Source organism: Magnolia sinica, chromosome 15, assembly GCF_029962835.1.
Source record: "Magnolia sinica isolate HGM2019 chromosome 15, MsV1, whole genome shotgun sequence".
Classification (NCBI taxonomy): domain Eukaryota; kingdom Viridiplantae; phylum Streptophyta; class Magnoliopsida; order Magnoliales; family Magnoliaceae; genus Magnolia; species Magnolia sinica.
Window position 1 is genome coordinate 57,293,500 of NC_080587.1, and position 23,072 is coordinate 57,316,571.

Here is a 23,072-nt window from a genome sequence, read left to right on the forward strand (position 1 = left end):
ATTTTTCCAGCCTCTACGTCTCATACCTACCCGTCCTGACCGATGTTCCCAGCCTCTACCTCTCATACCTACCCGTCCCGACCCATCTTCCCAACCTCTACCTCCTATACTTATCCTTCCCGACTCATTTTCCTAGCCTCTATCTCTCATACCTAACCTTCACACACCCAAAAAGGAACTAGAGGATATCCTGGACCATCAGATAGTTTCAACGTCGGGCGGCAGGTTTCAGAAGTACGTGGTTAAATGGAAGTCATGCCCGGCTTCAGACAGCACGTGGCTCACTGAGGAGCAGCTTCAGAGACTTGATCCTGACATCCTGAAGCGGTTTAGGAGTTTTATTTCGCCAGTGGCGAAATCTTTGCAGCCGAGGAGAATTGATGGGGACATCACGCGCACTCACGCCGCCACCCCTACGCACGTATGTACGTAGAAGGACCCCACCATCGATTTGGCTCGATGACGACGTCCAAGGAGGGCCTCCTAGCTAGAAATCAAGTTTTGGTTCAGAAAAGTGGCCCGATAGTCAAGAAAAGCCCACCATGGGATCTCATGATCGTGGCCCACTCGTCGGATTGGTTTTATATTTTAGGTTTTGCTTATAATTATTATTTAGAACATCATGAACGCTTTAGATTTCCTTCTTTGGTTTTCATTTTAGTTTACTTCATCGCCAAGTAATTGGTGTTGCACATGGTGCGAGTTTTTGGGTATAGGGTTCTCCCTATAAATAGGCACCCCTTGTAGTTCTTTTCATTCATTGAAGTTAATAAAAAATTCATGCTTTATTTTTTTGCTCTCTTCGTGAGTTGTGGAAGAATTCAAAAGTGGGTGCGAAGCCCTCCCTTTTCGAAGGGCTAACTACCGTGGTACGAAGCCACATTAATCCCAATTCACCCCCATCTTCCATCATCTTTTTTTCCATCTTCCCCCACCATCCGTACTTCGAATTTGTCTTTTTGTTGCATCAGATTTCTTTATTACAGCAGGTTTCCAGATTTCGGCCCGCAGGCAAGCTGAAACTTCGGCGGAGCACCACGCACAAACCGTAAATCGGATCGAGCTGAGATTTAGGGGTTTTGGAGTCCATCCCTGGCCAACCAGGGCCAAGGTGGCCTTTTTCTAAATAGTGGGCCTCACACAGGTGCGGTCGGGATCACACGCACGTCCGTCTGGGCCATTGTTGTTGTCCACACGCGGGATCATCTTTTGGCTCAGGTTTTTATCCTCTTTTATCCTCTCATAGCCGTTTTTCATGAATCCTAACCCTACATTACATGATCCCTAATTGATTTGCCCCTTTTTATCACCTTAGGGTTCCTTGAATTGAAATTAGGGAATCCCTTGGATTAGGGACTGATTGTTATGCATGAGTAGTTGATTTTATTTCCCTTTGACATCGTTTGGTTTATAATTTTTATTGGTCCAGTCCTAGCCTGTGTCAGCTTGGACCCGCATAGATTCCCCTTTTTAATTGAATGTTTGGATTTTCATGTGGGACGTGGAATTTGTGTGATTGTTTCTGAATTGGTAGGATCTAAGCCTGAAATCTTGCATATCATATTTAATTTTCCATGTCCTGCATCAACCATCCAGCCACTGACTAATGTCCAGCAACAATCTCTGTCTGGCCAACAACCAGAATGATGATGATGATAGCAACCACAATGATCATGACGATGATGATGAAGATGGAGATGATGTTGATGCTGATGGTGGCAATGGCAATGATGGTGACATTGACAACAACGATGTCGGTGGCCACGACAACTACAATGATGATGTGGATAAGAACAACGATGATGGTGGTAGTGGTGGTGCTGATGATGATGATAGTGACAAACTCAAAATTAAACCATCCAGCCCTACATTCGGTGGATCATAAACCAACAAAGAAAGTAAAATTACGTCTTAAATAGCAAATTGGTGGATATCTGACAGACGGTGTTTTATATTTAAATTCAATTCCAAATTACAGTATTTTTCATCTAGTAAATTCAAAATTATTACAGATTAGCATATTGCGTTTCCCAAACAGTGTTCAAGGTTTGTACAGAATAACACTTTTCGGTTTTTTTTTTTTTTTTTTGGTTCATCTTGTTTTTATTCTGTGACAAAATTTACTCTGCATCCAAACAGCCCCTGAGCTTCAATGACCATCAATCATCCAAAGCAGTAGCTAAGATTGCAGCTTTCAAGGACCACAATAGCTACTTGGTTGGCATGAGCACCACTCCAACATGTAGGTGAATATTGTACCAACTACCAAGATGTTAAAGTGCCAGCGTTTATGGGCATGTATTGCCGTGACCAAAGCTTTTGGACAACTCCCTAGCAAGTCCAATCATCGATTAGAACTGTCAATTTACTGCATACCACTACTGGCAGACCACGAGCAGAAAACACACCTATCTGGTGATTCTGACCGCTTTCCATGTTGATCATTTTTGTTATAATCAGTATTTTTAAATAGCTTCACTATGTAGCGTGTAGCTTACACTATGTATCGGAGCTTAGCCTCAACACCATATAGCTGATGAAAATAGCTGTGTCATGTGTAGCATACGCTAAATACTAAATTTGCATACACCAGATGCTACATAGCCTATGGTATACACTACATAGCTTACACTACAGGTTATTTTTAACTAAAACATTAAAATCAATTAATATTTTTAATGATTTGTTATATTTTTCGTTTTTAATAAAAAACAATTAAACTTTTCAATGACTTTAGTAAAATAATATATGCATCAATATTAAATCACTTAAGTTGCTCTTTCTTCACCTTTATACTTGATCTTTGCCTATTTTTCCTATTATTTTAGGTTGTGTTTGGTTGCAATAAATGTCATTAAACTTCATTCTAATCAGACTACTTTGGTGCAAAATATCATAAAATTTTATAATATTTCGCACAACTAAGCACAACCTCAATTAAAAATCTGTAAGTAGCGTGTAGCTTAAGCCCCACGCTTCAGAGGGGTGAACCCTATTCGCTATTTAAAACATAGGTTATAATTGTCCATTTCATGAGCCGTAGATCATTAGTTGACACAAAAATAATAATAAATAATAAATAAGTGCTTCTTTGGAATCATGCATAATCTGTTTCAAGTTGATGAGTGGATTTTATTTTATTTTCTCTACTCAATCCTTTATAGTCCATTTTAGCATGCTATTGATCTGATGGTTGGGATCATCCGATTGGGGTGATTTTCGTATTGTGGTCTGCCAATAATGTTATGAAATGAATTGGTTGTCGGCACTGAGGATTGATGACCGGACTCTAACACTTTTTGTCTGGAAGGGTTTGTGGCACAATGCCAATGCGACCATGAATACAGGCATATTAGCGTTCCCCTTGAATTTTTTTCTAACCCAAGCGATAACTATGAATCCCATTACTTCTCTTTTAATATAAAAATAAAACAATTCTTGGATGCTAAAATTAAGTCCACAGCCTCATCTGACTGGATCACTAAATAATCAGTAATCACCAGTAGAGTTGCTTGCAGAAGTAATTACCTGTATAGTGGAAGTAAACGGTAGTTCAGTATTTCCAGCAGGAGCAAGGATACCCCAGGCTTGCTCAAAATGGAGGGAGTCTTTTGTGTTAATGTCTGCAGTATAGCCATTCAAATGTAATTAGCTCAAATTATGATTGACATACAAAAGCAGAAACACAAAGCTAAAATTCCAGAAGAATTTAATTTAAGTTAAACTCTGAAATAGGTTAAAAATTCAAGTAAACAAGTCACGCATACTGAGGAAAATTAAAATTAACAAAAAAAAAATTTGTGTGTGTGTGTGTGTGTGTTCAAACCAGCTTTACATCAAGCACAAACAAGGAGCCTTTCAAAAAAACAAAAATTCAAGAACAACCAAGGAAAACCATTAAAACCAACATAAGTTCTCCTAGAAATTTACTTGACCTAGAAGCAACATTAAAAATAATTCTGGATAATTAATAGGAAGAGCTAATCCAGTGTTCAACAAAATTGCCACACAAACATTATCAGATTGATATCAGACTGCAATAGTAATTTTTTTTTGGCCAAAAGCAGTGGATACAGTCGCTTCACTTTTGCCACTCTTGAAGAAGAGATTCATGAGCATAAGTGAGCCTTAAATCGATAGGTGAAGTGAGAAAAGAATAATCATATAAGCAGTTCGCCCTGAAATCCATACCATAAAACCATGGATTGACAAAAGAAATTTTAATTGATAATATTTGAAAGGTGATGAAAATTACAGTGAAATGTGGGCGAAACAATGAATGAGGTGCAATCAGCAGCAACCTACAATATGTTTCAACCATCGCAATGCTGGGAATGGCCTGCAAACACACATTGAAAGAGGACATTAAAAGACAGCAGTTGGAATAAAGAAAATGCTGCAAGGGCCCAAATTACCTGAAGTATGGTAGAAGTAATTCAGCCAAAAATAAAAATAAAAAATGAAAGCAAGTAGCATGTAAACATTTCGGACATCTTTTGAATCCAATAGAAAATTTTATGCCACATCACATTCATATGAAATTTCAGCTACCCTGGAGAGTAGCAGATCAAGGAGCCATGTCTCTACTATCAAACAGAGGAAGGAAACCAAAAGGGCAAGCATTAATAATGCTAATATTGCCAACTTTCTTAAAAATGCTTGCCCCAATGCGAGTTGCAGGATAAAAGTGACCACTGACCATAAAGGAAAAAAAAATGCAAAGAATTCAAGAAAAGATATGAATTTCCACAATAAAGGGATTATAAAACAATACATAGCATGATTCACACATTGGAAGATATTTTGGGGCCATAGCAGCTAAACCAATCTTTGGAATCTCTTAATTCCAACATTCTTCAGGCCGAAAACGATTTGGTATCAAATTTTGGAAACAGCTCCAGCTCCACCAACCACAACTAAGTTCAGTTATAATTCATATTTATTGGCTGGCGTTGATTAGCACAGGTAACTATGCAGAAGATAGCGTATCACCGATATATCCCAAGATATATCTATTATCCCAACTGAGTGATACAAAACCCAGCTTTAATATCCATTTTTCATGGTATCGTGCACAATATCACGGGATATGACAATGTATCATGGATATTGCGATATCATGCAATAAATCCACACTCCCCCTCTATAAATTTTTAATGTACCGATATATCGATATCGAGGGCGATATCAAAAGGGATAAAAGGAAATTGGCGCTGTTTTGTCTGGAAAATCCTTAAGAATTACCAAAAATTGATTTTATTTTATTTTTAACTTCTTCCTAGTACATTGTAAGGTGATTTCGACCAGTCCACTCTAATTTGTTGCAAAAAAAACTTTGAATTTTTTTCCAAAATCACAATTGGAAGCTTCTTCGGGCTGGATTCTAAAACGTGTGTATTTTTTAGTTTTGATTTGCTTTTTTATTTTTTATATATTGTAAATAGTGTCAAATAACTTTTTAAAAAAATGAATAGCATCAAATGGTATGAAATCCATGACTCTTCATGTTTTGTATGAAAAATTATGGATTTGGAGCTTCGATTTTGAGATTTGGGGAAGACGGACTAAGTTATGGAAATTTGTTGAAATTTTAAAATTGTCCCAATTTTTCCCAAATCGATTGCAATCTTAGTATCCAAACGTGAAATCAAACATATATATAACTAATCTACATATTCTCGACAATTTAGACATTTTTCAGAAAATAATAATAATAATTTTTTAATTAAAAAAAATTTTAATGTTAAAAAATAATATTTTTTCGAAATCCACAAGTATATTTCTAGTTTCTACTTCTTCTTTTGCTTTTGAATGTAATGCTCGTGAATCCATATATGTCTTCTTACATTTATGAATTTTATGAATTGACTCTGAATATAGTTACATCAATTCAGTCAGACAACGCATGGATTAAGACCCTATATAAAGGAAACCTATTATGTGCACTTCGTTTATTTTTATTTTTTTATTTCTAAGTGTGTATTGGTGTCTTTTTTAACAATCCATGAAGTTATATTGAAAAATTCGACCAATTTCCCAATATTTCCCCATGTTTCCTAACAATAGTGATAAATTACGTGATACAACCAATATATCCCACGCGATAACCAATATGTATTCATATCACGATGGTGCGATACATCATGCAATAACGATACGAAAAACATTGGATGAGGGATCATAGCTCCTGATACATAACCACTTAACAATTTGCTTACAACTTCACCTTATGAATTCCTTTGAATCCCCAACCCAAACTAATCACTCACCCTTTAGCCTTCTCAAATATGCTAATATTATGGCTGTGTAGAAAAACATGTTGTTACACTCCTAGCGAGCAAAGTAAGACACCACAATTCTCCTTACCCCAGCCACCCCCATGCCAGTAACACATCTAGATAAAAGTTTGAATTGTCCCTGGCATCACGCAGGCCTCCTTTAAAGTTCAAGAAACCTGTGCCAAAATGACCTCACATAGTTACCAGTTCCATGCCAATAGATGGTCTACCAATTCGGCGTTATGAAGGCATAGGATTATCATAGTCACCTTTCTACTCAAGTGTTTTATAGTGAGGATGTTATACTTCCCAACAAACCAGGCAAAGGCAATTGCCTGAGCTGGACCAAATCATTCCAAATCTAATATGTCAAAGCCTGCTCCTCTCTACTCACCCTTCTCAAAATCATAGAATAAAACAACTTCGCTAAAGAAGCCCTGGCATTCCCAATATTTCATCTCCAAGCATCCCTTTCCCCTACCAATGGATTCCACTATTCAAGCATTTCTTGAGGCTGAGACACTTAGACTCAATTTCACTGTCATTAAGGTTCCTTTGAAAAGCCGGTGTCCACACCACTTGATCCCCAATCAAATGGTAGCATTGAGAAATCAAAACCTTTCTCATAAATACTATCTGGTATAGCCAAGCATACACATGACAAAGAACCCTATTATCATACCACACACCCTTCTAAAATCTCGTACCAAGCAGTCACCTATATTGAACACAATCACCTTAGAAAAGGCTTCTTCCACCGTGAAACCACTTTACATAGGCCTGACTCTCCGTATTGGGACATAGCTCTTGTGTACGACCCTCTCTATGAGCCTCATACTTGCTCACAATCACTTGCATCCACAAGCTATCCTCCTCAACCCCAAACCTCCAAAGCCGTTTTCCTAATAAAGCAATACTCGGTTTTTAATGAATCTGTACCTACCTCATTCTTTCGACCTACATATCTTCACCCTATATTGAATACAATCGCCTTAGAAAAGGCTTCTTTCACCATGAAACCACTTTTCGTAAGCCTGACTCTCTATATTGGGACATAGCTCATGTACAACTCTCTTTGTGAGCCTCATACTCGCTAGAGGTGGGCAAAATGGACCCGATCCGCCCCGAATCGAAGAGAACTGATGGCCTGGATCGGTCAAGTTCGGGTAGGATCGGTCAGATCCAAACGACAATTGGATCAGATTCAGGTAAGTAGCAAATCCGACCGAACCAAACCGAAATCCGATCCGATTTGATCCAGACCAGACCAGGTGTAGTAATTAGTAAATTACAAGTTTACCCTTCCCTTATATATATATATATATATATATATATATATATATATATATATATATATCTTTTACCTTGTTTTTTTAAACCCTACCCGCATGCCGAACCCTAAATCCCTCTCTACCCGCATGCCGAACCCTAAATCCCTCTCTATCCGCACGCCGAACCCTAAGGGCTTGTTTGGCCGGGCAGATTGGATGGGATTGGATGGTATTAGAGTGGATTGCATGGATTTCAAAGTAATGATAGCTGCGTCAATGGATTGGTGCAAGATCTATGGGATTGCTATATGGGGTCTGTTTGGCACGCCCGGCCAATCTCGAGATTAAACCTTCCAATCCTTTTCAATCCCTCAAACCAAACACGTCCTAGGCAAATTTGAAGGGATTAGGGTGGATTGGATGGGATTTAAAGGCAATGATGGTGATGTCAGTGGATTGTCTTAACATCCATGGGATTGCTATATCCCGAGATCAGGATCCCGTGTCTGTTTAGCACGCCCAGCCAATCCTGGGATCAATCTTCCAATCCCTTCCAATCTGCCCGGCCAAACAAGCCATAAATCCCTCTCTACCCCTAAATCCCTCCCTACCCATATGCCAAACCCTAAATCATCATACACTCCAAGTTTACGCTGAAGTTTATTTTTCCATTTAGTGCCCCAACCCTGACTTCAACAGAACAGAACATAGATGGAGAATGTTGCAGCGGGGACTTATAGAAGCAATCACAGAACTGCTTATGACTGATGGAAAGGTACTTCTCTTTCGTTTTTGCTTCTTTCAACTACTTGGGCCTTTTCCTTCATGAACTTCCTAACTCAAGCTTGCATTTTTTTATAACATATATCTCATATTAGTATGGTGGAGCCCACCATGATATTTGTGACAAATCCACTCCCTTCATATGTTTTTCAAAAAATTAAAATTAAAACTGGACCGATCCAAACCGTGCCAAATCCAATCCGACTCAGTTTTCTTGACCGAGTCGGACTCGGATCGGATCATGCAATGCAAATTTAAGATCGGTCCGAGTCAGGTGACCCGGAATCGGTCCCGGATCGGATCGAGTTCGGGTCAGGTTATTTAGATTTTGGGTCGGATCGGGTTGGGCCCAATCCGATCCGACTTGGACCGATGCCCAGCTCTAATATTCCCTCACAATCACTGACATCGACAAGCTATTCTCCTCAAACTCAAACCTCCAAAGCCATTTTCCTAATAAAGCAGTACTTAGTTTTTCATGTATCTATCCCTACCTCATTCTTTCAACCTACATGCATCCCTCCATTCTACAAGGTTGAACTAATGATTTTCCTCTATACCTTCCAAAGAAAGTCCCAACACACTTCTTTTTTCCTTCAAGGTGAGTCCCAGTACATTCTTTCTAGTTTGTAAATCACACTTATTGGTAGTGTATTTATCAGGGAAGTGGTAGCCATAGATGAAGGCACAAAAGCGAGTGAACACGTATGCATGGCTAGACTCTACATCAAGAAGATGAAGGCCGCCCCAGTCCAGATTCAGTGAATCTAAGGGTAGGAGAAACCAATCTAATGTTGAAAGTCGAAAGGAAAAGGGTGTGAGGATTTCCATGTATATAGGTGGGAGGGGGGGACGAATGGAGGAGAAGGAAGTTTGCTGCAATGTCGGCCATGGCTGAGGGTTGGAGCTTGGGTGAAGAAGCACCTCCTCAGTACACCAACAGAGCATGGTATGAAGGTTGTTGTGCTTGAATGCTACTGGATACAAGAGGGTAGGTGGCTATGTGGGCTCCTACCAGCATTTCGTTGGAATTTTGTGTTCCAAGAGTGCATTGGATAATTACCCCTCCCAACAAGCTATGTGGGGTTGCAAGAGGCCTTGCACGGGGTCGCTCGTTGCACTCGTGTGAGGGATGCCTCCCCTTTGGATTCATCGGTGAAGATTTGGACGAAAAAGCAAGCTCGGGACATCCTTCACTCACACATGGGGGTTTCCAGAGAGTCTCGAAGTGTAGCTCGGGACTCCGATCTTGTAGAAGGCAAAATGATTGCTACACATGGAGAGCCCCTCGATATCTGAGTCTCCATCATGTTGAATATTCTGCCACGTGGTGGCCTCAGCAGTGCGTCATTCTCTTGGCGACAAAGCAAAAGACGTGTTGGTGTTGAGCAGCACACTGGGGAAGAGACATTGACGCATGGCATCTCGAATCCGATGCACATTAACATGTGTCCGTTGACGTCAAACAAAGGAGCTAATTTCCATCCTCTCGACAAGCATATTGGTACGTGAGAGGAACAGTTATCAGAGCCCGCTCATGCATCTTCATGCACATACAAACGAATTGGGTCTTCTTATTAGAGAGACGAGACCTCTTATTCCATTAAAAGAGGGCCAACGACAATCCTTTCATGAAAGCGGGAAGATCCTCCTCCTAAAGAAGTTGCAAACACAAAAGGTCAATATCTCATCTTTGGAGCCAGAAGCCTTATGAAGCCAGGTATGGAGAAGAAGGACATGGACGAGGCAAATCCTCCCAGTTGCGAAGCTAACAAAGGAGCAATACTATGCCTGTCCTGTCAAGATGGAGATGATGATTTTGAGCCACCGTGCAACTCTATGTGGGTCAGAGCCACAGCCACACACATCATTCATAGGTATATTTCTAGTTTTATGCTTCTTTTGTTTATAAATGTATGGCTTGCGTTTTCATACATGTCTTCTTACATTTATAAATTAATGAATTGACTTTGAATATATTTACATCACTTCAATCAAACAGCATAGAGTAGAACCCGATACAAAGGAAGCTTCATATGAGCGCTTTTTGTGATATTTTGATTTCTAAGTGTTGTATTGACGTCTTTTTCTAACAATCCCTGAAGTTTCATTGAAAAATTCGACCATTTTCCCAATGTTTCCCAAAATTAGTGATTCATCTTATATTTCCCATTGCGATAACCAATATGTTTGCATATCCGAAGGGTGCAATACATCCGTCAATACCGATACGGAAACATTAGGCTTGACAACCTTTCTCTCAATCGCCTATTGGAGCAAGATGCTAAATTTTTGGAAAAGCCAGTTTCTGAAGTTGAAGTCAGAGAAGCGGTGGATACTTTGAGCAAATATAAGGATCTGTGCCCAAATGGCTATCCCTTGGGCTTTTTTTCAAGTTGTTTGGAACATGATAAAGATAGATGTCATTGATTTTGTAAAGGATTTCTTTGATAAAAGCTGTTTATCCCCGAAATTAGGAGCTTCTTTCATTGCGATCATTCCTAAAGTCGAAGGGGCAGATTGCTTAACCCACGAGTCTCATAAGAAGCCTGTACAAAATATTAGCCAAGATTCTTGCTTTTAGGCTTTGGTCAGTGAAAGGAAGTATTATTTCTAACAATCAAGGAGCTTTGTGACAAGAAGACTGATAGGGACATCACGCGCACTCACGCCGCCCCCCTTACGCACGTACGCCAGAAGGACGGCCCCATCGTCGATCTGGATCAATGACGACATCCAGGGAGGGCCTCCTAGATAGAAGGCGAAGTTTTGATTCAAAAGAGTGGGCCCGTCAGTCAAGAAAAGCCCATCATGAGATCTCATGATCGTAACCCACTAGTCAGATTGATTTTATATTTTAGGTTTTGTTTATTAATGTTATTTAGAACATCATGGACGCTTTAGATTTATTTAATTAGTTTTTATTTTGGTTTACTTCATCATTAAGTAATAGGTTGCGCACATGGCGCGAGTTTTGGGGTATAAAGTTTTCTTATAAATAGGCACCCCTTATAGCTTTTTTCATTCATTGAAGATTAATAAAAATTCTACATTTTCCTACTCTCTGAGTTGTGAAGCCTAATTGGGTGCGAAGCCCTCCCTTCATCGAAGGGTTAACTACCGTGGTGCGAAGCCACATCTATCCCGATTCGCCCCCATCCGTCGTCATCTCTACTACCCATCTTCTACCATCCCTTCTTCTCATCTCACCTCATCATCTACACTTTGAATCAATCATCTATTGCAGCAATTCTCCTCTCCACAGCAGAATTTCAGAATCTGGCCCTACAGGAGGGCTGAAACTTCGGCAGAGCACCACGCACAAACCGTACATCGGATCAAGCTGATATTTAGGGGTTTTGGAATCCATCCCTGGCTGACCAGGGCCAAGTTGGCCTTTTTCTGAATAGTGGGCCCCACACATGTGCGGCCGAGATCACGCGCATGTGCGTCTGGGCCATTGTTATTGTCCACGCGTGCGGTACTTCTCTGGTTCGACTCTCTCCTCTCTTTCACTCCGCTTTCACCCAAATCCCTAAACCTAACCCTAAATTACTCAAATCTCCAATTTTATGCCCCTTTTTTTACCCTAGGGTTCCTTGATTTGAAATTGTGAATCCCTTGGATTAGGACTAATTACTATGCATGTGTGGATGATTATTTCTTATCTTTGAGTATTGTTTGGTTCATAATTTTTATTGATCCAGCCATATCATGTGCAGGCCTGGACCCGCATAGATTCCCCTTAATTGAATGTTTGGACTTTCATGTGGGATATGGAATTTGTGTAATTGTTTCTGAACTAACGTGATCTTAAGCCTGAAATCTCGCATATCATATTTAATTTTCATGTCCTGCATCAAAGACCAAATTTGGATGGCATTCTCATTTCTCATGGATGGCATCCGGATACAGGGAGGGGGAAAAAGGGAATCATATGCAAATTGGAGATCGAAAATGCCTACAATTATGTTGATTGGGACTTCCTCAATTATTTGATGCATACGATGGGTTTCAGGGCCAAATAGTGAAAATGGATCCAGGTATGCACAGGTTCAGCAACATTTTCAGCCTTTGTAAATGACTCTCCAAAATGATTTTTCAAGGCATCTAGGGGTCTAAGGCAGAGGGACTCGCTATCTCCTTTACTTTTCTTGATCATAGCAAAAGCATTCAATTGATTATTAAGGGTCAGGAGGAAGACCTCATATGTGGGGTCAAGGTGGCAAATTCGTGCGAAAGTCTCCCATCTCCAGCCTGCGGATGATACGATAATATTTTGTGACATAGATCCAACCAAAGTGGATAACTTACATAAAATAGTAGTATGTTTCAAGGCAGTATTGGAGATGATGGTTAATATAGGAAAAAGTGAGATATTGGGCATTCATTTGAAGAAAAGATTTTTCAAGAATAGCTTCGATATTCGAATGCAAGGTCAGGGTTGTCCCCTCCTGATATCTAAGGCTTCCGTTATGCGGTGTTGAGCCAACAAAACACTTGTGGGACAAGGTGATAGAAAAGGATTGAAAGGAAATTATCCAAATGGAAAAGTAGCTACCTCTTTTTGGGCAAGCATCTAACCCTTATCAAAGCTGCCTTCTCAAACATGTCGCTTTATTTCATGTCCCTATTCAAATGCCCATAGTCATTGTTGGCAAGGCTAGACAAGCTAAGGAGGGACTTCCTTTAGAGTGGCTATGCAAAAGCCATAAGTTCCACCTTATGAAATGGGAGGGGGTTTGCAAATAGTAAACTCAGGGAGGGGCAGGTTTGAAGATTTTAAGTACAATGAACCTTGCCCTCCTAGGTAAATGGCTTTCGCGCTTCAATACTGGGAAAGGCGGCCTTTGATGTGAGATCATTGCAGGTAAGTATGGTATTAAGGAAGGTGGTTGGGAAGTGAAAGAATCCTCTCTATATGACCTTTAACATATGGAAATCAGTAACCTCCATAAAGTCAAAAGCTTTGAAAGGGCGTCTCCTTCTCAATAGGAGATGGTTCATATGTTCCTTTTTGGGAAGATATATGGTGCAGCAACCAATCTTTGCAATAATAGTTTCCACCTCCAGCGCGACTAGCTCTAGTTAGAGATATTAAAGTGGCTGATTGCTTCTCTCCTAGCAGGAACTCTGTGTCTTGGATGCCTCTAAGTAGGCAAGGCTTATCATATAGAAACTCAATGATTAAATTAGATTGCTAGACCATTTGCAGGCCTGTCAACTTCCAGCTGGAGGTGATGATGCTATAGTGTGGCACATTCATAGTTAGGGGAGATTTTCCATCAAATCCTTTTATATAGTTGCTAGAATTCACTTGGTTAGTGGGAAGGAAAAAGGTCTTGATGATAAACAATCTCCAAAAGAGGTCCATGATCATTTTAAATATGTTCCTTATGTATGGAAGCAGAGGAGACGGTTGATCACTTATTTATCCATTGCACCTTCACCTTTAAGGTTTAGGTACACTTTCTTGCCATCTTCAATTCACACTGGGTTATGCCCCAATCAATGGGAGAGCTTCTTTGGGCTTGGCATGGAGTGGGAAAGATAGGCAAGATCATTTGGCACCTCATGCTCCCGGCAATTTGGTGGGTTATTTGGGGAGAAAGGAATAGTCGATCTTTTGGAATAGGGCAGGTTCGGAGAAGCTGGTTGTGGGAAAGATTAAGGTGGATGTAATTAGTTGAGCCTCCCTTTTGGAGGATGTGAAAGATTGTGATCTTCCCCACCTTTCTAGATTGAAATTTTCTACCTCTCTTTGTTGTATTCTTTTCTCGTTAAGCTTTTGCTTCTGGGTTTTCTAATAAAATTATTGTTAACCCTCAAAGAAGATGAAAGAAAGACAGGTAGTGGCATGTTAGCTAATGTTGATTTGATCGGTGTGATGTGCCTCCAAGCAACAAATACCTCCTTTTCCAACCTAGAAGCTTCCTTTCAACCTGATTAATCACCATTTCCCAAAGATTTTTTTTTTAAGGTCATCTCCCATGAATGCTTACCTCCTTTTCCAACCTAAAAGCTTCCTTTTAACCCGATTAATCACCATTTCCCAAAGATTCTTTTTTTAAGGTCATTTCCCATAAATGCTTTGGAAGTTTCCCAATGAAGAAAGGAAGAGTGATATAAGATGATGGGAGCTTGCCGAACTTACAGCCTAACTAATTGGGGTTGGGGTTGGGGTTGGGTACAAGAATCCTGCTCGGCCATTCCACTCTATAAAGGACTCCAAAGCATCTCAACACCTTTCTCAAATTGCTCACCATCAGTCATTCTGCAATGTAGAAGAGAATCGTATCCTCTGGAAACTATAAATGAGCTACGTTTAGATTGACAATTTTGGTGTTGAACAAAAAAAAATAATAATAATAATCTCTCTTTTTCTTCTTCTTTTCTTTTCTTTTCTTTCTTTTCTTTTTTTTTGGAAGAAGAAGAAGATGCTAAAGACATTGATTAGTCTAGCAATAGAAGATAACAGCGGGTTGCCAGATGTAGGCAGCTTGACCCTCTTAAAGGCCCCCTTGGGTGATCCTTTTAACCATGACTATGCATTCATGTGCAATTACAGCCACATCAAGATTTTGTCACCCAAAGACAAATGCACCTAATACTTCAATATGACACCACTGAGCATCTTTGTTAGCCTTGTTGCTAAGACTCTAAGAAGAATTTTGTGAGGATCTCCAATAGTAGTTATCAGCCGAAAGTCCCTCAAACCAGCTTCTTTTAAGCGGTTGTATGATAATATACGAAATAGCTAAAATAGGTGTGATAGATATACATGCAAATGAGCATGTACATGTTAGATGGTTTAGGAATGAAACATGAAGAAAATTGGAGGAAAAGGAGGAACAAAAAGAAAAGAAGTCTTAGGGTTTTGAAGTTGATCAGTACGCCTCTACTTTGATATGGTTAATTCACTAATTACAAAATTTCCCTTCACCTAAGTGGATGAAATAAAATCACAACGAAAAGACTAACCTACCCCTATGGTGAATGTAACAAATCTTTCTCAGAACTCAACCCCTCGAGTTGGTGCCAAGATGCTCGTCATGCCTAGCTTGGAGAGGATACTCTCAAGTACACCAACCCTGAAGAAGGAGAATGCCACCTTCCACAAGGAATCCGGGTCCCTAGATGGCCCCAAAGCAGCTGCAAATCAGGTCAAATTCAAAATCCATTGGCAGCAGCCCAAAAGGACTTCAAGAAGGCAGCAAAAGAGAGGCAACGCGTAAACTTTGAAGCTTGGAGAGCCAAAGGGCTGATATCATGATGATGTCACCATCCCTATGGTAAAAGGGACTTGACTTGACTACGAATAGTACACAACTAAACTTTGGTAGACTTCAAAGAGTTCTTATTGGTTCAAGTGCTAGCCCACTTGTTTTTTATGTAGATTTTAGTAGGGGTTTCATTTGAAATAGTTATATGGGCTAGGATTAAAATGAGGGATATTGAAGTGTTCCTATTGGATGAAATGCTGGCCTACTTGTCTTTTATGTAGAGATTAGTAGGGGTTTTAGTTTGAAATATTTATAAGTTTAGAACTAAAATGAAGAGAGTAGATCAAGGTATTCCGTAACAGTAATGGTGGCCGTAACGGCCACCACCGCTACCTTTACAATGCAAGCAGTAATGGCTGTTACGATCTTTTTTTCTTTTTTTCTTTTGAAAAAAAAAAAAAAAACAAAAACAAAAAAACATGTATTTGCCCCATAACGAACCATCATGGCCACCACCGCTACCTTTACAATGCAAGCCGTAACGACTATAACGATCTCTTTTTTATTGAAAAAAAAAAAAAAAACCAAAAAACCTGTATCCACCCCATAACGAACCGTTATGACCGGGGGTTACGGGGTCTATAATGGTAGTTACGGGTCATTTTTTCCATAACAGCCATTACGGCCATTACGACCTTGTACGTGTAACAGTCATCACTATGACCTTTACGTGACGGCCTTTATGGCTCCATAACAACCATTATGGCAAACCATGGCATAGATATAATCTAGGTTTAAGGTTTTATTTAATTTGAACCTTTAGTTGGTAGAATTATAATGGTTGAGATAAACTCAAGCCAAGGGCTGAGATTTCAAGTTGTGTTTAGGGGTCCAATTGCAAGGTTAAGGAATATCTTTAAACCCTAGTTTGAGTATTGAATATTCTCCTCTCCTACAAGTTGCCAGGTTGAATGAATATGCAGTTCTTTTTATTGTAGATTTTTTATTAAATTGATGTAGTTTCCGTAAACACTTACTGGTGTTGCATTCAGGGTCCGGATTCTTGAATATACTTGTAGGAATTAATTTCAATTCTTTTGGGGATCGAGCCCAGTAGCTGGAAATTTAGATTTTGTGGCTGATTTTTTTTTTTATCTCTTACCTAAAATAATCGTATATGTGTTGGAATTGACACGGACTCCGTCCACATCATTGGACATTGCAATCAGCCAGGACACTTCAAAACCTAGATTGATCTACAACACTTAGGATTAGAGCAAGCTCCTTCCTCAGGAAGTTGACCAATCTTGATCCATGGTTTAGATTTGATCCTAATCCAAAATCCAATCAAACAGTGAGGTCCAATCAACAACTTGAATTCAATGGTTGGATCTTGTTGATGCACTTTTCCGGCAGACCCTCCGCAGTAGACCCTCTTGTATCTGCACAAGATGTAAAAGAGAGACAAAGGAGACCCTGGCTAGTTCGGGGGACTCTCCGATGCCTAAGTCAAGAACAGGGTCTTTTTGTAGGATAGGATCTCCAGAAAAGAGACACCAGTCGAATGCTTGGGTTAGAAGTTGCGTACCTTTGAAGGTTGGGGATACCTCTATATATAGTGTAGAGAGTCCGATTGTATGAGGACTCGCCCCGATATCTTGGAGATACATCCGGATCCGGGATCTTTACGAGATTGTTAGACTCCTACGTTATCGGGATTTGATCTTATCCCCCGAAGATTTGAGGAGAGATCCTCGAGATTATAGGAGATTCCTTGAATCTGTAGCTCGGATTTAGGCTGGCTCCCATAGGTGGATGATGGTTCGGGAATGAGCGACCCTGTCCTTCTCGATAGATCAGCATTCACCATCTTCAACCAATAATTGGGTCGGATGATCCGTGTTTACCTTTAGCTAGGCACTGATGGTCCTTGACCTTGTCCTGAGATGCCGCTTGACCTGTAATCAAACGTTGTCTGATCTATGTTTGTCCAATGGACGAGCTATGATCGATCTATCGTCGGACGGTGACTGATCTGGGGTGGATCTAAGATCGACCTATATCTGACCAATGGCTGAAGTGTGGTCGATCTGTAACTGACCCATTAGGTCGGAACACGATTTATCCGATCGGGCTCATTATCGTGTTCTTTGAGTGTCCTTACAATTGCCTCGATCTCCTTGAAGATCGACCTGTTTCTGGACGTAGACGCCTTATCAAGCTCGGCTTCTATTAGGTCCGTGTCGGTTCAGTAGAGTTGGTCCATTCCAAAAGTCGACTTACTAACTTTTCCCCCAACAATGAGCCCCCCTTACTTTTCGAGCCGATCTTCAAGGGTTTGGAACGTAAGTCTAGCCGTAGTTAGGTCGGGTTATGTGTGGACTAGGTCAGGTCGCATTGTCATTAATGCCAAGTATGGCGGCCAGCACGGCAGTCGAAATGTTGTCAGTCCGTAATCATGACATGTCATGTCGTGGCTCGAGGTCACGTGGGCGTCAAACCGTCTTTTCGATGGCAGACCAATGAGACCGTGACGCGTGGCTTTGTACTCGATATTGGGGTCGAGCAGCGCATAGGGTCGCGCCACGTGTCAAGTCGGGGTAGTCGAGGGGACGGCGTACGGAATTGCATTGATGGGTGCCCTTAATGAATGCCACGTGGCATCTCTATATAAGGGAAGCCCTAACCCTTAGGGTCTTTCCGTTTGCATTTCATCTTCTTCCTCTCTTTCATGTCTTTGTTGTTCCCTGGGTGATTTCCGACATCCATTTCTTCTGCAATCGGGCCAGCGACCCGCTCATTTCCTCTCCGGTGAGCTTCCATCTCCCTCCTGTTGTTTTTCCATTTTCGAGTAGCTTCACTCGCAAACACCATGTCCAACTCATTGAGCTCGCGGGAGGGAGCCTCTGGCGGCGACAGTGGGGCGAGTTCTCGCCTTAGGGTAATGTCAAACCCACCGTCGCCGCTGGTGATGATGGAGTCGTCTGACTTCCGGTCGTTGGCGTCGTGGGTGTTGGAGCAGTCTCTTGCCCAGAGGCCTGTGCCTGTGGCCAAGGAGTTGAATTTGTCCCCATTGCAAAGGACATCACCCGCGCCTAGGGCATCAAGCACATCCCCGACTAGGGGCCCGATGGCCATTGGGCGCGACCCCTCTGAAAAGGTTGATCCAGAAGAACCCGATGATGAAGAGGGCCTAAGGGGGCCGATGCCTTGGTCCGGATCAGGCTAGGATATCACGTCCCTGAGTCTGTGGTCCTCCGGCTTCCTTCGTCGGACGAGCTTCCGGACCGACCTCCAAAGGGGGCCGTTGCGATATTCCAGCTCGCGCTTCAGTGCGGCCTGCAGCTTCCTCTGCAGGGAATAGCCAGGCGTCTTCTAGCTCTCCTTGGCTTAGCCCCAGGACAGATGATCCCGAACGGGTGGAGGGCTTTGTTCGACTGTGCGGTCCTATGGGCCGAGCTAACTGTGGACGAGTTCCTTCACCTGTACCAATTAAAGCCAAACAAACTTCAGCCTGGTTGGTTCTACTTCTTCACCTAGCGAAACATTGGCGAGGCCCTTATAACTGACCCTCCGTCCTCTAACAAAAATTGGAAAGAAATGGTTCTGGGCCTCTAGGCGCTGGGAGGCAGCCAAGCCAGAATCGACCTCCATGGTCCCCCCAACTTTCTCCAACCCAAGTTAGCATTTCCGCTGTAGTTGTCCCTTAGTCGATCCGTTTTCACTGACATCTAACCTTCTTTACCTTTGTCTTTTGATGTAGTCGTACTCAAGCATCCTCCTCTGCTCAGCAACTGATCATTAGCTCGGATCCGTGATTTACGGGCGCTCAAGGAAGGGGAGAGGTCTTGGAGGGTACTCCTTCAGCCTAAGCTACTCCTCCAAACGGGCTTGGACTACGCTCTTACTGGTAAGAACTTCAATAAGGCCTTTAACCGAGCTTTATAACTTGGGAATTTTCGATAATCTTCCTGATATCTCATCCATGTACGTTGCTGTAGAGATGCCTAAAGCTCAACCATTCATTCCTCCACCCTCAAAGGTTCGCGCGCCCCCTCGGGACGAGTTGGTGGCACCAAAGAGGAAGAGCCAGAAGACTTCCTACAAGGCCAAGGGGAAGGTTGGTCCCTCTTGCCCGGTCGTCTACGAGGTTGAGGGAGAGGGCGCAGAGGGGGAAATCACCTTCTGGAGCGGCGGGAACAGAAGTTCCAGAAGGTGTCGCTCCTGCCGAGATCCAAGGGGCTCCCGAGCTTCCGACCAAGGCCCGACCTTCGAGGAGGGAGGAGGAAGAGAGGCGAGGGACCCTTCACCGGACCATGGAGGAGATCCTTCCGTGGGCAGACTGTCATGTGGCCGAGGAGGAATTCTCCAATTTGTTCTACTCTCCCATGGATACGCTCCTCAGGCACGTGTCGACAACCCTCCTTGGAGTAAGTACCTTGTCCGAAACTGATTTGAATTCCATTTTTTTGGTTGCTCGTCCTTACCTTCTTATTTTTTTTTGTAGTTCGCCCCGTTGAGAGCGCGCCCCGAGTTTGCTCAGATGCAAACTTGGGCGGAGGTGGCCGAGCAATAGGTGACTCGCTCTGAAGTCGAGTTGCAGGCTCTGAAGACTACTCTTGAGGCGTCTCTTGCTGAGAAGGCCGAGGTAGTCGCGCGCCTGAAGGAAGCCAAGGGCGTGCATGATGAGTGTTATGCTCAGCTTGTCGAGACCGAGGCGAAGCTGGAGAAGCTAAGGAAGGAGACCAAGGCTGCGATCGCCATGGCTCTGAAAGAGGCCGTCCGGGAGTTCGAGATGTCTCAGACGTTCCTGGACAAGAGGGATAACCTTTTCCGCCAAGGTTACGCTGAGTGCACAAGGGCGATGAAGCTGACCTTCCCAAAGCTTGATCTCTCTGCTTTTGAGGAGGTAGAGTCGAGTTCTGACGGGTCAGGCGACGAAGCCGCTCTCGAGGCGGCTCCTGAGGTGACTCCCGAGCAACCTTCTGAAGCCTGATACTCGGCTTTTGCAAAGCAGTATTTCCTTCGTCCTACCTTCCCTTTCCCTTTTTCAGCTTCAAGCACTTCAAGCGCACCTCGCTTGTGCCTTTTTAAGCTTCAAGCACTTCAAGCGCAACTCGCCTGTATCTTTTTTGGTTTTTCAATACTAAGTCATTGGTAGATTGGTGTACATGTATTTTTATGGAACATTGTTGATGTAATCATGCCCTTTGGGCCTTTATCAATGAAAATACTTCTGTCTTGAATTCCAGATTTCTAGGTGAAGTAGGTCTTTCTTTTTCTTTTCTTTTTTTAACTTTTTCATGAGCGTGTAAGACTAAGCCTAAGTTGTAACTCGGCATCGGTCGGACTTTGTACGGAGAATTGCTGAAACATATCTAAACCAGTTAGTTCGGACGTAGTTCAGTCATTGATTGGATCAAGATCTCTTGTTGGTTAGACCTTGGTCGAGAATTGATCGGAGAACGTGCTGACGCTTTATTAATGTAACTCAAAATTGAACAATGCACAATTAATGTCGTACTGACCCAATTTACGGGTAATAGATCTTCAAATGTTCGGCGTTCCAGGGGTGCGGGAGCAGTTATCCAACTAAGTCCTCCAGTCAATACGAACCAGGTCAACTTGTGCTCGATACCACATAGGGTCCTTCCTAGTTCAGACCTAAGGTTCCCGACCCTATCTCCTTAGTATTCTGGAACGTCTTCCGAAGCATTAAGTCTCCGACTCAAAATCTTCTGACCTTCACCCATGTGTTATAGAAGCGCGAAACCTGCTACTGTCGAATGATGGTCCGAGTCCGAGCTAGTTCCCTTCGCTCTTCGAGGAGGTCGAGATTGAGGGTCATGAGCTCGATATTGGCTTGTTCGTCAAATGAATTTGTTCGGGCTGTATGTAGCCCGATCGCTACAGAAGTGACTGCCTCGGCTCCATATGATAAGGCCAAAGGGGTCTCTCCAGTAACTGTTCAAGCAGTAGTTCGATGTGCCCAAAGGACTTTCGGGAGTTCTTCGGCCCACACCCCTTTAGCTTCCTCGAGCTTGGTACGAAGATGATGCTTCGACCTGTCTATTCGCTTACAAATGTCGTGGTGAAGAGTAGACATTGCGAATTCCGAGGTTCTTGCACATCTCCTGGTACTGCTTGTTATAGAACTATTTCCCGTTGTCAGAGATGATAGTCCGAGGAATCCGAAACCTGCATATGATGTTCTTCCAAACGAAGTCCGTGATCTTTTGCTCAGTTATCTTTGCCAGCGGTTCTGCTTCTGCCCATTTGGTGAAATAGTCAACAGCCACAACGGCAAACTTGGTCTGACCTTTACCCATGGGGAGTGGAGCGATAATATCAATTCCCCACTGAGCAAACGGCCAAGGCCCAATCATTGGGGTGAGCTCTTCTGGGGGTCGTCGAGGTATACTAGCGAATCTTTGACATTTATCGCATCTCTGGACGAGCTTCCATGCGTCATGCTGGATGGTCTGCCAGTAGTAACCCTATCGAATGACCTTGTGTGCTAACACTCGTCCCCTGGAGTGGTTCCTGCAGATTCTTTCGTGGATCTCCCTTAGGATGTATTATACTTCCTCGAAGGTAGAATCCTTTCTTGTAAAGTATTCCGTTGAGTATGGTATATTAGGCAGCTTTAACCTTCATTCGTCGTGCTTCCGTTCGATCCTCAGGTAGATCGCCGCTTTCGAGGTATTTGATGATCGGATCCATACAGGTCGTGTCCGAGCTGATAGGAAGCATGGTTGTAAGCTTGGCCTCATTAATGCTCGGCCTGGCTAGGAATTCAATCGGGATGCATCTCGAGATTTGATCTTCATCCGCTGTAGCGAGCTTAGCCAACATGTCGGCTTTTGAATTCTCGGCCCGAAGGATCAAGGTGATACTACATTTTCGAAAGTTGGCAATCAATTCTTTGGCTCTTTGGAGGTAGGCTTTCATGCGTTCTTTCTTGGCTTAATAAGCGTCGGCTATTTGGTTGACAACCAATTGAGAGTCGCTAAAAACTTCGAGGTGTTGAGCCCCCATGCTTGCCCCTAATTTGAGTCCAACGAGCAAGGCCTCGTACTCTGCAGTATTGTTGGAGGCTTGAAATCCAAATCTTAAGGCATACTGTATGTACGTTGGGAATCGAACAATTAAATGATGTCTGGGGCGAGTTCTGGTCTAGGTAGGTTAGTTGTAAATCAATCATGGATCGGATCTAACTCGGGAGAACAAGTTAGCTCAATAATGAAGTCGGCCACTGCCCGACCCTTAATTGCGGCCCGCGGCTGGTAGTTTATGTCGAACTCGCTTAGCTCAATCGCCCACTTAGTCAGCCAACCCGAGGCTTCGGGTTTTTGAATGACTTGACGTAGTGGTTGGTCGGTTAAAACGACAATTGCGTGAGCTTGGAAATATGGCCGCAGGCATCAAGAAGAGATTACCAATGCTAGAGCCAGCTTTTCCAATGTGGGGTACCTCATCTCTATAAGGACCAGAGCTTTGCTGACATAGTAAACTGG

At 42.4% G+C, this 23,072-nt stretch overlaps 1 protein-coding gene across 2 annotated transcripts in view; it reads right to left on the reverse strand.

Moving 5' to 3' along the window:
• Positions 1 to 23,072, reverse strand: part of LOC131228041 (mediator of RNA polymerase II transcription subunit 23) — a 138,805-nt gene that overhangs the window by 47,327 nt on the left and 68,406 nt on the right. For both annotated transcript variants that reach the window (XM_058223876.1, XM_058223877.1), the window contains exons 9-10: positions 4,256 to 4,339; positions 3,529 to 3,623 (exon numbers count right to left, since the gene is read on the reverse strand). In XM_058223876.1, coding sequence (XP_058079859.1) covers positions 3,529 to 3,623; positions 4,256 to 4,339 — 179 coding nt within the window. The remainder of the gene's footprint in view (positions 1 to 3,528; positions 3,624 to 4,255; positions 4,340 to 23,072) is intronic.